Genomic DNA, 15,176 nt, shown 5'->3' on the forward strand with positions numbered 1-15,176 from the left:
AATTACGTTAAAGTCGAAGTGTCCCTTGTATTAGGGTGTCCCGTAGTAATTAGAACGAATATTTCCCCATTAAGGTACATACACGGCCTTGATTCCAGGCCAAGGCTAACTCTGTAGCTAAAATGTCTTTCGTGCAGTTTAGAAGCTGTGTACGCGGGTTCCATGTCTACAAAGGTGTCTTCAACCGTCAGTGACATATTACGGTGCCAGAGAGTAGAATCCAGAGAGTTTCTAAGAGTTTTGAGTCTCTAATGCTCTTTTTCGTTCTAATTAGATCGGGACGTCTAAAAATATTTAATTTCCTGTTGTTCCTTAATATAGAATGAAAAAAATTACGTAAGTCCGAAGTGTCCCTTAGAATAGAGTGTCCCGGTAATTCGGGGGAATACGGTAGCTATAGTAGCCATTTTGAACTTGATCTCTTTGGACACACCCTTTAATTATTCTGTGGATGCAATGCGCATGAGCGCTCATCCCCACATGTTAGAGAATCCAGTGGCAGAATCAACTTACTTCTTTTTCTTGAGGTCCTGGTATAGCGGTAAGCCACAAAACAAATGATACCATAATTATACACTATAGAATAGATTCATGTACACAAGTCTGGTAACATAGACGCATGTACACAAGTCTTTTCTTCTCAGTATTAGATACACACTTTCTGTTTGTTTATATACTACATGTATCTACTGTCTGTGCTTAAATTCTCTCTTACTCTGTGCCTTTGACAAAGGTTTGCTCCCACTGATTGGCTAGCCATTTAAATAACATGCAGTTGCTTCAGTATCATTGATTGAATTCTGTGGTTGAATTCTGTCTTATCTCACAGACTACTGACTATGCCTTTGACAAAGGTTTGCTCCCACTGTTTGGCTACAGGCCATTTAAGACGATCAGTATACACTATTAACTGTGGACACCCATTTCTTGTGAAACACAATCAAAGCACATTGCAAATCATTTACCTCTTCTAAAACACTCTAATACTTTCGAGCGAAAGCAAAGACATGGCGAGAGGCATTAGCAAGCGCACGCTTGCAACACTCGTTTTGTTTTATCATTTACTTTTATAGTATGTATATTTATTCCAACTTAACCCTTTCCCCGCTGAAGCCGTCTTTTTCCGGCCGCACTACTGACTATTTCAAAAAATTTTTTTCCACACTGTGTTGGAGCTATGCACACGCTGTAGAGGTACCAGCACATGCGCATTGCGCTGCTCTTTCACGTGGTATATTTAATATCTTGCCTTGAGTTACGCTTCGTGCAGTATACTGCTGAAAGAAAAGTGACTGCATGCATGTGACTAATTGATAATGGCTTCGAGATCTTCTTAGTACAACCTCAGTGAGGTTCTAGGGCAGCTAGACAGTGAGAAGAACGATGCTTATGAGTGAGAGGACAGTGACTGGGATCATAGCTAGCTAGCTAGATAAGAAACTACCTCAAGCTAGAAAATATAGAGCCTGAAGAACCTAGAAACAGAGCTGTGTAGGTTTGTTGTACTGCTATTTTCTTCTGATAGAATCAGTAGCAGTAGTATAGTAGACTTTCACCAAAGTTAGTGTTAAATGTGCGTGGCCTGTCCATATAGGCTCTTATCAGCCGTCACTCCTTTCAGACGATCGTCTGTTGCAGGCTGTGAGTCTTTTGTTAACATAGCAGGCTAAGGGTAGCTATCAGAGAATGCTATCCGATGGGCTAGAAACCTTCAATCGAACTTTCTATCTACTTCCTTCAATCCACTTCCTTTCGTTGTGATGTCATAGTTTTACTGAGCATAAACGATGTTATCCAAAGCCCCCAGATACCGGGGGGATATTAGCGCATGCGCAAGCAGTCGATACCAGGCCCACTTCCCTAGCGGGAAGTGCGGCCTGGGATCGAGGCTAGGTAATACCCTACACATGTACGTACACTTCTCAATTGAAGCATGTGTATACCATATGGTATAATTATGTAATTAGAGTGTACATAAGTCATGTATTGCATAAATCCTCATACCGATTGCTCTGTATTCTCAGCTTGTGGAACACTGAGTTCAAGCAGAGCCATGTCCCTGAGCATTGATTCTTTCATGGAAGAATTTATCACAGATAAAATCTCTGATGAAAATTCCTTGTTAAATGTTGCTTCACCTGCATGGAATGGATGATGGATGATAACCTCTGTGTAAGCCACAACAGAATAAACTTACTGGCATCATGGTATGAAGCATTTTTTATTAGTGGTGTCACTGCACCACCTATCCATACAAGTGCATGAGCACGTACGTTCACATCAGAGAGCTCCTTGTACATATCAGCAGATGTGAATCCAGTGACTAGTATAAAGCAAGATGGTCCGTCAGCTGGTTCATCATCTAAAATGGAAAATCGTAGTAGAAACAATTATTTTACGAAGGAGCATTGAAAATTGCACCATCAGCAAAAGGATCCTTCAATAAAAGCAGTTCTAGGTGCTAATTCAGTTTAACATGTGGCCAGGCCCATTGTGACCCACGTCACAGGACACTGATATAATGTCTTATGGCCACTCCATGTAGCTACACTGTACCTGTACTATCCCTGACCTGTACTATGCTGCTATGAGGTATACAAAAGGTTCTACTTTAAGTGCATTCACGTCATGTCCAGCATTAGATAAATTGATGTCCACATTCCAGAGTAATTATCCCGATTACATGGATTGTTGTTTTTTGTACATGTTTACCACTGAGGTGACCGGCCTCCTCTTAAGGTTATGGTCCCATGAGTTTTTATTTACGGCCATACCAAGATAAGTGTAGAATACTGCCTTATTGCTACCAATTGTTTTGTACAAAAGCACTGGGTATGAAGAAGCATTAGAAAATCATTACGACAGCAGAACGCAAATCACTAAAATATTTTGTCACCTAATTTTAGGCAGGTTAGGCCAGAAAGTCTTGATATTCTAGAAAGGAAGACGTAGGACCACTCCAAGGAAAATTTGAATATACCGTACCCAGCCTTTTTTTGGAAAAGAGTAGCCCAGAAGCATTTAGCCGTCTGTTTATATTCTTCGATACTTACCGCCTACTAGAGGCTGTAACTATTTCGTGTGTAGTTGTATACAGCTAGTATTTTTTTATGTCGCCCTCCGGAAGGTATGTATCTACAGGGGCGTGGCCAGGGGGATACTAGAATACCAACAGGATTCAAGTACAAAACACAAAGAAATGTATTTAGCTGAGCACCCCTTCTCTTCCAGATCTTGCTGCTAGCTATAATATTATAGTACGCAAGTAAAACGATTCAATCACTTATTCTGGCTTAAAACTATAAACTATAGTTCCTTTTACAGCTAAATATAGAAGATTGGGCCACGCCCGACTAGGTAATAATTATGGCGTAATAAGAGGTATGACTTCTAGTCAACCAAATTTCTGGGCTTCTTTCATATGATACAGCTGTTTGCATAGACCTTGCAAAATACTAAATCATTCACTACATTACCACAAAACCACCATACAACGTTGCTATGCAGTATTACAGATACATGTACAGTCTCCTAAATTCTATAGAGTATGGAAACTCAGGGTGGTGAGAATGAGAAATGAGGAAATGAGGAAATAAGAAATAGGAAATGAGGAAATGAAGAATGTTAGGCAGAGCAAGTCTGAAGACGAAGCTAACATAGACTACTGAGATACAGGTACCTCTGCCACCATACAGGCATACTAACTTATGTTCCTCTGTCAGCTGGTACACGGTGTGACACTCTCTACTTCTATCTACTTGTGTGCCATGTACGACTGGCATGGTTCAGACATCAGATATCTACGTACCTACGTAACGGTACTTACATGGTCCCAAACAATTTATCAATGCGTGGCAATGCATTCACTATTTCACAATCCGGTGGGCAAGTGATAGTCTGGACTCAATGTCAACATCTACATGTAAGCAACAGCAAAGAAACTTCCAAAACTGTTTGTCAAACCAAGCAATTTCTAATCTGCCAGTCCTGTCGTAAAGCTGCAGGAAGTGATGACATTAGTACACTGTACTGGTATTATATCCAATCTCGCTACAGGGTGAAGAAAGCAATTCCCATTACAAGCAATGCCTGCTGATGCTACCAAAGAAAGCTCACTGTGCCATCTGAAGCGATGGTAAAATTTATTTCCTACAATGTGTCTGACAACCAACCTGTAGGTGCCTATATACCGTATAGCGCGAAATGTTCGAGGGGCTTAATTTTCGCGGATTTCGTGGGTAGCAATTCTACACGAAAATTAAGTCCATGCTAAAACGTGCAAAGATTTAAAGGCGTGGCTTCCGGTAAACAGTCATTCCGCGAACATTGTGCAACGAAAATACTTTAGAGGCCAATCCACGAAATATAAGTGCCTCGAAAATTTCGCGCTATACGATACATGAAACTTCTCGGTGCTACTATAATTATACTAAATACTTAGTCACCTACTAGCTTTTTGGTTGGTATCAGTCATTACTTTTGTGCATCTATATATTATTATAACAATGTCATAATTATTATTGTGTATGAAAATTAATGCCATGGTGATGGTCATAACCATAAATTATTTTTTCTTATTACCCGAGGCGCGCGTGGGTGGCCACGGGTATAGTAGTCTGTTGGTTTGTTTGTCTGTTTGTTACCCGAGGCGCGCGTGGGCGGCCACAGTCTGTTGGTTTGTTACCCGAGGCGCGCGTGGGTGGCCACGGGTATAGTAGTATGTTGGTTGTTTGTTTGTCTGTTTGTTTGTCACAGGTATATCTACTCAGACACAGCACTGCGTTTACAGCATGGATAGCCTTCACACAACAATATCTTGGTTTAAGTAGTGGCAGATTTTGATGTTAAAGCTTCATTGTCGAGCAAAAGCTAAGAAGCTTGAACTTGCACGTTGGCAGCTAGCTAGCTATACGTGGCCTTGATTACGTAGTTGCAGCTGAAGTGATCCGTACCAGGAACAATTGATAGTAGAAAGTGACTGGTTGTTGGCTGACTCTGGATCCTATACTCCAGCCTGGCAGGAGCCATACCTCTCTAAGTCTAAGACTCCAGGCTTTGCTGTGATCCCAGTCCACAGTGCATGTCTAATGTGGCATGTACCACTCAATGTTTCAGCATGCGGCTCCAGTCTGGTTTAGTTTTATTGCTCTTGAGTTGCTGTGCTAGCCATATGCACTGCATTATCACTCTTCTGGTTTCTTAGTGCTCTAGTTTGTCTGTTTGTTTGTTTGTTTGTAACAATAATATCTACTCACCTGGATGCCATAGCACTGCGTTTACAGCATAGATAGTCTTCACACAACAATATCTTGGTTTATATAGTAGCAGATTTTGATGTTAAAGCTTCTTTATTGAGTAAAAGCGAGCAAAAGCTAAGAAGCTAAAACTTGCCACGTGGCCTTGAGTCAAGGTACGGGATCACTTCAGCTGAAAATACGTAGTCAAGGCTTGATTATGTATTTTCAGCTGAAGTGATCCCGTACCAGAAACAATTGAATAGGGTAGAATTGCGAGGGCTAGGGGTCCGCAACGGCCAGGAATCTCGTACAAAATTTTTGGAATCTCAACTGAAATCTTGAAATCTCACTTGGAATCTTGTGGAATCTCTGGAATCTTGTGGAATATCTGAAATCTCTTGGAATCTCTTGAAATCTCTAGAATCTTGTGGAATGTTAATGAGATACCCGTAAATGTATATAAATAATCCGTATACTTGCAGATTGTATACTTGCAGATTATTATTGAGGGGGTTGCAGTAGCCTCGAGACCAGGCCAATTATCGAGGCTACGGTTGCAGTTGCAGTTGCAGGCTCAGCTGCTATTTAAATCTCTCTCTCTTAGTCTATATCTATGAGAATCCTCCTCATAGCAGCTCTGTGTGCAGGTTAAGGTGAGTTTAACCAGCATAATAATAATAATTATTAAGTCATGAAAATTTGTTACATGCAGGCTGAACAGCAAAGTGATGACAAAGCTCTCCCAAAATCAGCTCCAAACTGCCCACTCTTAATGCCGAGAGTGAGCTTATGGTTGAGTGAGTCTGATGCAGTACCAGCGTAATAATTTATAGTTGAAAGTTGCATAATTATATATAGATCTATGCATCACAGGACGGACGAAGCGAGGGACAAGGCTCCAAGTCCAAACTGTCCACTCTTAATGAGAGTGAGCTTTAATATGGTGGTATGCAGTACCAGCGTAATAATTGTTGTCATGAAAGTTTGTATATGCATCACAGGATGGACGAAGCGAGGGACAAGGCTCCCCTTCTTATCTTAATGGTAGTGAGCTTATGGTGCCGGTGAGTTGCCAGTGATCAGTTTTCTATAGGCTTCTATACGGTGGCCCTAAAGGTCACTCAGCAGTTGTGTTCTCAACTTGTAGTTGAGTGATCGCTAGTTGAGCTTCGCTAGTTGAGCCTTCGCTAGTTGAGCTTCGCTAGTTGAGCCTTCGCTAGTTGAGCTTCGCTAGTTGAGCTTCGCTAGTTGAGCCTTCGCTAGTTGAGCTTCACTAGTTGAGCCTTCGCTAGTTGAGCCTTCGCTAGTTGAGTGATCGCTAGTTGAGTCTTCGATAGTTGACGACTTTTGACCTATGGGTGTGGTTTGATGCACTAAAGGTACATGCAGGCAAGTGGCTAGATGAGCGTACCCGTCCCCAAGCCATAAAATGGGGGGACGAGTTTCAGCCCTATTCAGCATTCATTCTGCTGCAGAAAATCATGCAGCACCAATCAGATTGTATAGTTCTTACGTAATGCATTCCTTGGCTTCCCAGCTCATCCCCTTCTCTGTAGCAAGCTGAGCTCTGTGGTTAGAGGCGCGGCTAATATTAACTATAATTATTCATAGTTAGTACAGGAAACAGCAGAACGAATCCTAGATAGAGCAGAGATAGAGTAATAGAGGGATTGGCAACGGGAGTAACTCACGTGATTATTTCACATTGATTTCATATTGATTTCCTCTCAACCATCCTTGATGCGCATTATTTCCCGGCACAACGTCTGCGAATGAATTAATATTACTTTTAGTTAGTTATTAGTCTCATGAGACTTTAGAATTGCGTATAGTAAGGCTACACGTGTCCTGTGCTTTATTTAAAGTGAAGTCCAAGCGTGGAAGAATTGACTGTGGTGCTCTAGAGCTTGAAAACTAGTTATTATTGGTCTGTGCCCCCAAGCACCCCCAAGCACTGCCGTAGCCAAATGATGTTTTGCCTACAGATCCTGCTTATTTGTGTCTATGTTGACGAACTGGCCTGCATACATTTCCTTGGTTAAATCTCTTTTGTATGTTTTTTACATTTATAACCAAAAATGCTAAAATGGAGGCTGTAAAAGACGAGAAAGTATTATATTAGTTTGTGCCCCTTTTAAGAAGCACTGCTGTAAGCCTATGATGTATACTGTTTTGTTGTATCTCTGTTGATCAACTAGGCTGCATAAATTCTTGATTTTGATTTTCTTAAGCATGTTTTTTTACTTTTAGCTATAAATGGAGGCTACAAAAGATGAAAAAAAGTCGATGACGTAGCGCATCACGGATAGTCACATTTTTTCGACCGTTGCCAATCCCTTTCCTTACTTTATCTCTGGATAGAGCTGAAACCCGTCCCCCTATTTTATGGCTGGGGACGGCATCTAGCAAGTGGCAAGATCCAAGCTTTACAATGACAGTACAGTAGAACCTCGAGTATCCGGCCCTCCATTATCCGGAACCTCGATTATCCGGCTTGGCAGTTTTCTTTTTAAATAATTCAGAAAATGGGCGTGTCCCTAAAATGCACATGCGCGTTGCAGCTGTTACCATGGAGACATGCCTGCTTATCTTCTGCGCATGCGCAGACAACCATGGGCACTGCTGTTTATCAATAAAGTGGGTGGATCAAGGCGTGGTTTATCTATAAAGTGGGTGGATCAAGGCGTGGTTTATCTATTCAATTATCCGGCATATTCACTTATCCAGCCTCCTTCTGGAACCAAGGTGTCCGGATAATCGAGGTTCTACTGTATACAGCACTACAGTATATTTATTAAGAGATATAGACATAGACAACAACTATAGAGCTACAAGACAAGTTGTACAGAAATACAGGCCATAAATTATGGCCTGGGCATATTCAATAATTATTCATGTTCTGTTTTGTGAAGTTAGTGAAAGAATAATTATTACTCAAAGAAGAATATTACTCAAAGAAGTACTCATGACAATGTACGTGAGAGCAACTCAATAACTATTCAATAAACAAAAGAGCAAGTGATTTGACTGATGAAGATGTGTATCAGATTGCACAATGAATACCAGATGAGAGAGATCTACAGGTTCACTATAGTTAAACTCTTCTTACTTTACTTCAGTGGCTAGCCAGCTAGCTATTCTTGATCTTGCAAGCTGCTTCTCATTAATAATTATGGTCTCGCTTGCTAGGTAGCTAGCTGCGATTACCAACAAACCACACCCATAGGTCAAAGGTCGTCAACTATCGAAGACTCAACTAGCGAAGGCTCAACTAGCGATCACTCTCAACTAGCGAAGACTCAACTAGCGATCACTTAACTAGCGAAGACTCAACTAGCGAAGCTCAACTAGCAAAGACTCAACTAGCGAAGGCGATCACTCAGCTAGCGAAGACTCAACTAGCGATCACTTAACTAGCGAAGACTCAACTAGCGAAGCTCAACTAGCAAAGACTCAACTAGCGAAGGCGATCACTCAGCTAGCAAAGACTCAACTAGCGAAACTCAACTAGCAAAGACTCAACTAGCGAAGGCGATCACTCAACTAGCAAAGGCTCAACTAGCGAAGCTCAAGTGCAGAACACCAAGTTGAGAACAAAACTGCTGAGTGACCTTCAGGGCCACCGTACTTCTAGCCACATTTTCTTGCATTGCAATTTGTGGATTTGCAAGTTTTGCTTACTTGAAATGCCATTGCAGCCTTAGGTAGCAAAACTTGCCCATAGAGTGTTGCTAGTTTAGCTCTGAACTTAGAACGCTAGCTATTGGTAGCTGCATGAGTAAGAAAAGAGCTGCAAAGCTGCACTTCTAAGTTCACCAATGTCATGAATGTGAGTACTAGGCAGCCATAAAGAACTTTGAACTTTCGGTATCCTTTTTAGCAATAAATGGTTGATCATTTCCCACTATTTTGCAGCATTCCTGCATGCAAATGTTATTTTTTTGTAGATGACATGTACAGGTGTATGTGTTAATTAAGTCTCCACCGAGGTATCAGCACCCCCGGTGCTTTCATTGCCATAGAAACTGGATTATTAGCGCTTACTCGATTATAACGTGTCTTTATTTTAAGCGCATCAACTGCAGATTTTTGTACTTTTGTACTTTTCCTATTATGTGAGGCTAATTTTGTTTGTCTACGAGCTAGCTAGCTTGTACAGTGCATGGTAGCTATACACATGTACATATAGCTGGTGATATCCATCTAGAAGGACTCTCTGGGGACGCTGTTACCCCTTGTCTGACATGTGAGACATAAGATGAGGTGGACTTGGACCCTTTTTGCTCCAGTTCTAGAATGGTTTTATTCAGTATAGAGATCCAGTTACGGTTGCCTGGCTAGCTATAGAGTCATCCTAGTCACAGAGACATCCGGTTACTGGGTGGGGATACAAAATGACTGCATCATAAGCTCTGCTATTGACCACACGAGTGCATGCGCTAATAATCTAAGGAATTGTCATTATAAAAAGTACAATGAATAATGACAATTATGTCAAAGCGCTCATAATTATGGTTTGTTTCACCTCATGAAATTAATGAAGTTGATGTTGATACAAAATGTTTTGACTACAAAATTCCAAAAGGAAAATACTAAATCCCCCATCCTCTCCCCTAAAATAAATCGTGGTCGTGTATGTTAAGAGTCCCTGTGATGCTATAACAATTATACAGAGCGTTATCTGCAAGCTCTCTTATTACTTGTGTCATTCCATATCCTTTCCATTCCGCATTTCCCTTTTACAACATGCCGTATAACTATAGACTCTGGAACTTACTGATATACTTCAAGTCTCCATCTTCCTCTCCACGTTTAACCATAAGAGTCATTGGTTTTGGGGGAACTGGAACAGTTGGAGGTACATCCAAGGAAGGAGTTTCTTTGCCTTTCTTTGCTATAATTTTATCAGAACTTTAATCTCGAAAATAAGTAATCGCAGATATGTACATGTAGATGTATTTACCTGCTTTACTAGCTCTTCCACTGCTCATCCCTTTCTTTGGCTTATCTTGTTTGGCTAAACCAGCAACATCCTATACATTATATACGTCATTAAAATGAAAGCACCAAACATACCATTTACATTGGTGCAAAAATTATCAACCATTATTGTTGCTAAAAAGAATGCCAAAAAGATTAAAGTCCATAAAATAAATGGGTGCGTGAAATACAGGTGCGAGGGAGTTCTCCAAGTTTAATTATGCGAAATTTTACACCTCATGAAAATGTTCCGCTGTATGGTATGCTAATGTGTGAACGCAACGTCACCACAACATACCGTGATTAAACGCTTATTAGTTTTAAACGCATGCAGTACTTGAATTCATTTAGAAGCGCTTTGCGAAAATTATAATTATTAGTGAAAATTTTGAATTGCTAATTTATTTTTGTTGACTATGAGCTACATGTAGCAGCATGTACAGTGCATGGTAGCTATACGTGTAAAGCCGTTTGCGTTGAATTCGGCCGTGGAAGTTATGAGCTCTACAGCATATAGACAGTAAAGCTCGTTTATATTGAGAACAGTTAAAAAGTAAAGCCTGGAGACGAGGCTAGTAGATGAGAGTCTCTGACAGTTATACCTTTTGTAGGGTTTCCTTTTCCATCATATCTCCTCTTTTTTTCTTTAGAACAGCATACTTCAAAAGCCTTGAGAGTAATGGTGGATGTACATCATCTTGGTTGGAAATAGTGTCAGCAACTTGCTGGCAAACCTGAAGTCATAACAAATAAAGTTACATGTGTACACCATTGTTATGTTCTGGCATTCAGAACTATCAAAAAGTGTAAGATTATAAAATTATAATTATGCTAGCTACGTGCACATTCTAGTTTAGTAATGAATATCATTGTACATGTACATGTTTGTAATGTTAGGCCACTTTATACACTTCCTGCTAAACCAGGATGGGGACGGGGGGAAATTATTTATATTGTAACATTACGTCTTAACCCTTTCCCTGTTGAAGCCGTCACATGACTAGGGGATTGTACAATTCTACACTCTTACCATTTCATTCCCCAAGTACATGGGGAGCAAAGAGTGTAGGGGTACACTATTCGGTTCCTATATGATATGGGGAACAAAAAGTGTAGCCTCGTTCCCAGGCCTTACTTTTTCTTGCTGTTGTCACTGTTCATCCATAAACAAGACATAGTGAGGCAGCAAGGAAAGAAATGGGCGTACAGTTAAGAAAAAGTAAGGCCTGGTTTGGGAAATCGCGTGATCCACAAGGATTTTTATGAACGTGGGCGATATGTAGCCCACAATCATGACATAAGGTATTCTCCCACACATTCAGAGTAAGACTGTACTGTACTGCACTGAGACAACCACCAAGCTGTGCTGCAAGTCAGATCAGAGAACCAGCGTGGCCAGCTCTGGTGGCAGTAGCTACCTGCTATATGATAATGATGACTAAGCTATTCTACTATAGCATGTAGAAAGACACAATAGTGATAGAATCTAAACACACAATCTAGACTAGTAGATCATCTAGCTAAGCCTAAGGTATAGCTAGCTATAGTGCTTGCAAACTTCCAGTTCCAAGTCCATGTCCAGCTTGCTGCAGGCAAAGTTTTATTAGTCGTAGACCTCTGCGTGGGCAGTCCAACATCTCTAGCTCAGTATGCCCACGCTCATTTTCACCCTTCTACCACCCTTCTACCCTCACGCGACTTCCCGATACAGGCTCTCCTTTTTCCTAACTTTACGTCTATTTCTTTCTTTATTCCTCCAATTAATACCGTATTTTATCTCATTGAACGAATAATACAGTATTTTATCTTATTGAACGATTGTGATAAAGAACAGAAAAAGGAGAGCCTGTGTAGAGGCTACAAAAAGTGTAGGGCCGCTCTTTGTCTCCCATATATACGGGGAACAAAGAGTGTAGGGGTACGTTATTTGGTCCCCATATACATGGGGAACAAAGAGTGTAGGGCCGCTCTTTGTCCCCCATGTATATGGGGGACAAAAAGTGTGAGGGTACACTCTTTGTTTCCATGAGTTTTATATAGCGGTGAAAAGTACTTGCTATATTCTAGCTAGCAGGAGTGCATGAACTCCTGATACTAGCCACAGTAGTTTATATAGATTATTGTTAGTGGCATGAAAAGCATGTTCACATGACTCTGTCTTTCTTTGTGCACACATTTTTTAGCGGTGAAAAGTACTAGCTATAATTCTATAGGGTAAAGTATAGTTTAATTGTTAGTGGCATGAAGAGCATATCCACGTGACTCGATCTTTGTTTCTGAAAACTGCGCCTGGAATTTCATGGTATGCTTGGTGAAACCAAAAACCACACACTTAGCATGCAGCCATCTTATTCCCCTTTGTGTAAGGTTTCCTGCAGGTGCAGTGGAGGGCAGGAAGAATTTTCTTGTGCAAAATTCCAGAGGTAGGGTGATTTTCGCCATGCTTAGGATGCTTTGGGAAACTTGTGAGTTTTCCAACATCCGCACATTTCAGTAGATGGGCCCTCATTTTGTTTTCGAGCAGCTTGCCGGAGCCCTTCCCGCACAGAGCTCCTGGGTGTTTGCTATGGTGTAGTCCAACCATTCCTTGAGCACTCATAATTAGAAACACAGGTTTTGGTTTCCCAACTATGTCATAGTGGCCCTCCGCTATTTTAGATAGCACATTGGGATCTTTCTGCACACTCCCTAAATATGTTTCTCGCAGTCCAGTGTGTCCGAGTCTTTTTGCCTGGTCAAGGATGAGGCTGATTGTTGGGATAATGACTATCGTTAATGTTCCAGAGACAGCACATGGAAACTGGTAGCACAAGCTTTTCCCACTCCCTGTAGGCTGAACCACAAGACTGTTCTTGCCTCCGAGAACTGCCTTTATGACGCTGAGCTGCCACGGCTTAATATCTACTTTCTTGAAGTGCTTTGAGAAAAGTCCAGTGAGATGAGCATCTGTGTTGTGTTAGTAATGTATATATAAATTAATATACACATAAAGTTGGTTGCAAGCCTTGCCTTGGGACTGCTCTTGATGATTAGAAGTGGTCTGGCTAAGTGGTCCCACGTTGAGAGCCTGATGACAGTGTGTTTCTTTCTCTTCTCTGACTTGTGTCTAACTGAGCAACACGTTGGACAGTAGAGCTGCGCAACACTTCGACAGTGATCACACTCTTTCTCCATAGCTACAGTAACTCTTTCTCCACAGCTAGTACATGCAACTTTGTATATGCAACTTTGTGAACAGCTGTATAGTGCTGCCTATTTTGACAGATGTCAGGGTCAGGGTATTATCACTTCATTGGTGTTACCAGTAGAGCCCCAGTAGGGTAAATTATCAGTTACCAGTACTTCATGGTATCAGTTCATTGGTGTTAATTAAACACTTCAACTTTTTGTTCAAGAGTGTACCCCTACACTCCTTGGTCCCCATATATATGGGGAACAAAGAGTGTACCCCTACACTCTTTGGTCCTCATATACATGGGAGACAAAGAGCGGCCCTACACTCTTTGTTCCCCATGTATATGGGGACCAAATAACGTACCCCTACACTCTTTGTTCCCCATATATATGGGAGACAAAGAGCGGCCCTCTTTGTCCCCAATATCATATAGGAACCAAATAGTGTGCCCCTACACTCTTTGCTCCCCATGTACTTGGGGAATGAAAATAATGGTAAGAGTGTACTCACCCCATGACTAGTAGTGGTAATTTTCAAAAATTGCTATATACACACTGTTGTGTTTGAGCTACGCGCACATTGTTGTGCATTAAGCTGCTCTTTCACGTGGTATTTTTAATAATTATCTTACCTCGAGGTAAGCTTCGTGCAGTACCATAAAAAGAAATGGCCTTTTGATAATAATTATGGCTACAAGATCTTTATAGCACAACCTCAGTGATGTTTTAGGGTAGCTAGACAGTGTCTTATTGAGTGAGAGGACAGCCACCATTAAATTTTGTATGTCTCATGCTGAACGTTTGATATTGTCATTTCACAATTTCAATATTAATTTCACCACACTTTTTCTGACTGAGTGAGTGAGTTTCTTAGGAGCACTTTCTCCATGCAGGTAGAACTACCTCCTGGAAATTCTGTACAGGGTTTCAAACAATCACAACCTGGTGAGGTAGATGACCTCTAGGCTTACCTAAGTTTTGTGCGCACGAATCACTACAAGCTCAGTGCATTGTGGCCTGGACGTTATCATGTGACCGCAATGAGCCCTAAATTCTTACGTTTTCTTCCGACAACTATTGCAAAAGGTAGTATAATTATAAGTAGCCTATAAAAAGAACCAAATGAGTTATTGGCTGGGATGGTGGGATGGTGGGGCAGAGTGCAAATGTAGTGCATTATATAGTTGCTACGGTAGTGATGCAACATACCATATACAGAACAGAACACTGGATTGCTTTGATCTGCCAACTCACTGGGCAACAAGTAATAGTTGGCTATGAGTGCCACAAGCTGTTTATTGGCCTGGTAGTAGATTGTCCTTTAGCCACAAGCTGTTTATTGGTCGATAGTAATTGTGGTCAAGGGCGGTTAGGCCCTAGATCAATATTTACTACAAGGGCCAATAAACTGCTTGTGGCACGAATTGCCAAGTAATAACTAATTTGTTGCCTTGGAAACCATTTTCTGACATATAGAAACCACTTGCTATAGATGTGGAAAAAATAACGTATAATATTATGCTTGATCAGGAGCCACGGCTACTAAATGTTTCATTTTACTGGAAGAGGCGGCTACAATTCGAGAGAGGCCACAGTTCAAGAGCGGCGTTTATTAGCTCCAGCTAATTCAACAACCTTTAATTTGTCATCAAAAGTTATTTTCACCTGCTTAATGAGAAAGTCTTTGTGAAGTACTAACAATTAATTAAGCTGTTACCTGTACCTAGTAGCTACGTACATATAGCTAGCTGCTAGTATTAATTTGGCTGCCACATGCAGAAATGC

The 15,176-nt window shown here is 41.0% G+C and overlaps 1 protein-coding gene across 6 annotated transcripts in view; it reads right to left on the reverse strand.

Moving 5' to 3' along the window:
* The window catches only part of LOC135331161 (sperm-associated antigen 17-like), a 54,225-nt gene that overhangs the window by 19,387 nt on the left and 19,662 nt on the right, over positions 1 to 15,176 (reverse strand). For 3 of the 6 annotated variants that reach the window (XM_064526222.1, XM_064526223.1, XM_064526221.1), the window contains exons 5-9: positions 10,820 to 10,951; positions 10,201 to 10,270; positions 10,015 to 10,131; positions 2,198 to 2,362; positions 2,005 to 2,138 (exon numbers count right to left, since the gene is read on the reverse strand). In XM_064526222.1, coding sequence (XP_064382292.1) covers positions 2,005 to 2,138; positions 2,198 to 2,362; positions 10,015 to 10,131; positions 10,201 to 10,270; positions 10,820 to 10,951 — 618 coding nt within the window. Of the gene's footprint in view, positions 1 to 2,004; positions 2,139 to 2,197; positions 2,363 to 5,568; positions 5,593 to 10,014; positions 10,132 to 10,200; positions 10,271 to 10,819; positions 10,952 to 14,235; positions 14,466 to 15,176 lie in introns of those variants that run through there. The other 3 variants (XM_064526224.1, XM_064526226.1, XM_064526227.1) reach the window with 3 other exon arrangements.

This window comes from Halichondria panicea, chromosome 2, assembly GCF_963675165.1.
Source record: "Halichondria panicea chromosome 2, odHalPani1.1, whole genome shotgun sequence".
Classification (NCBI taxonomy): Eukaryota; Metazoa; Porifera; class Demospongiae; order Suberitida; family Halichondriidae; genus Halichondria; species Halichondria panicea.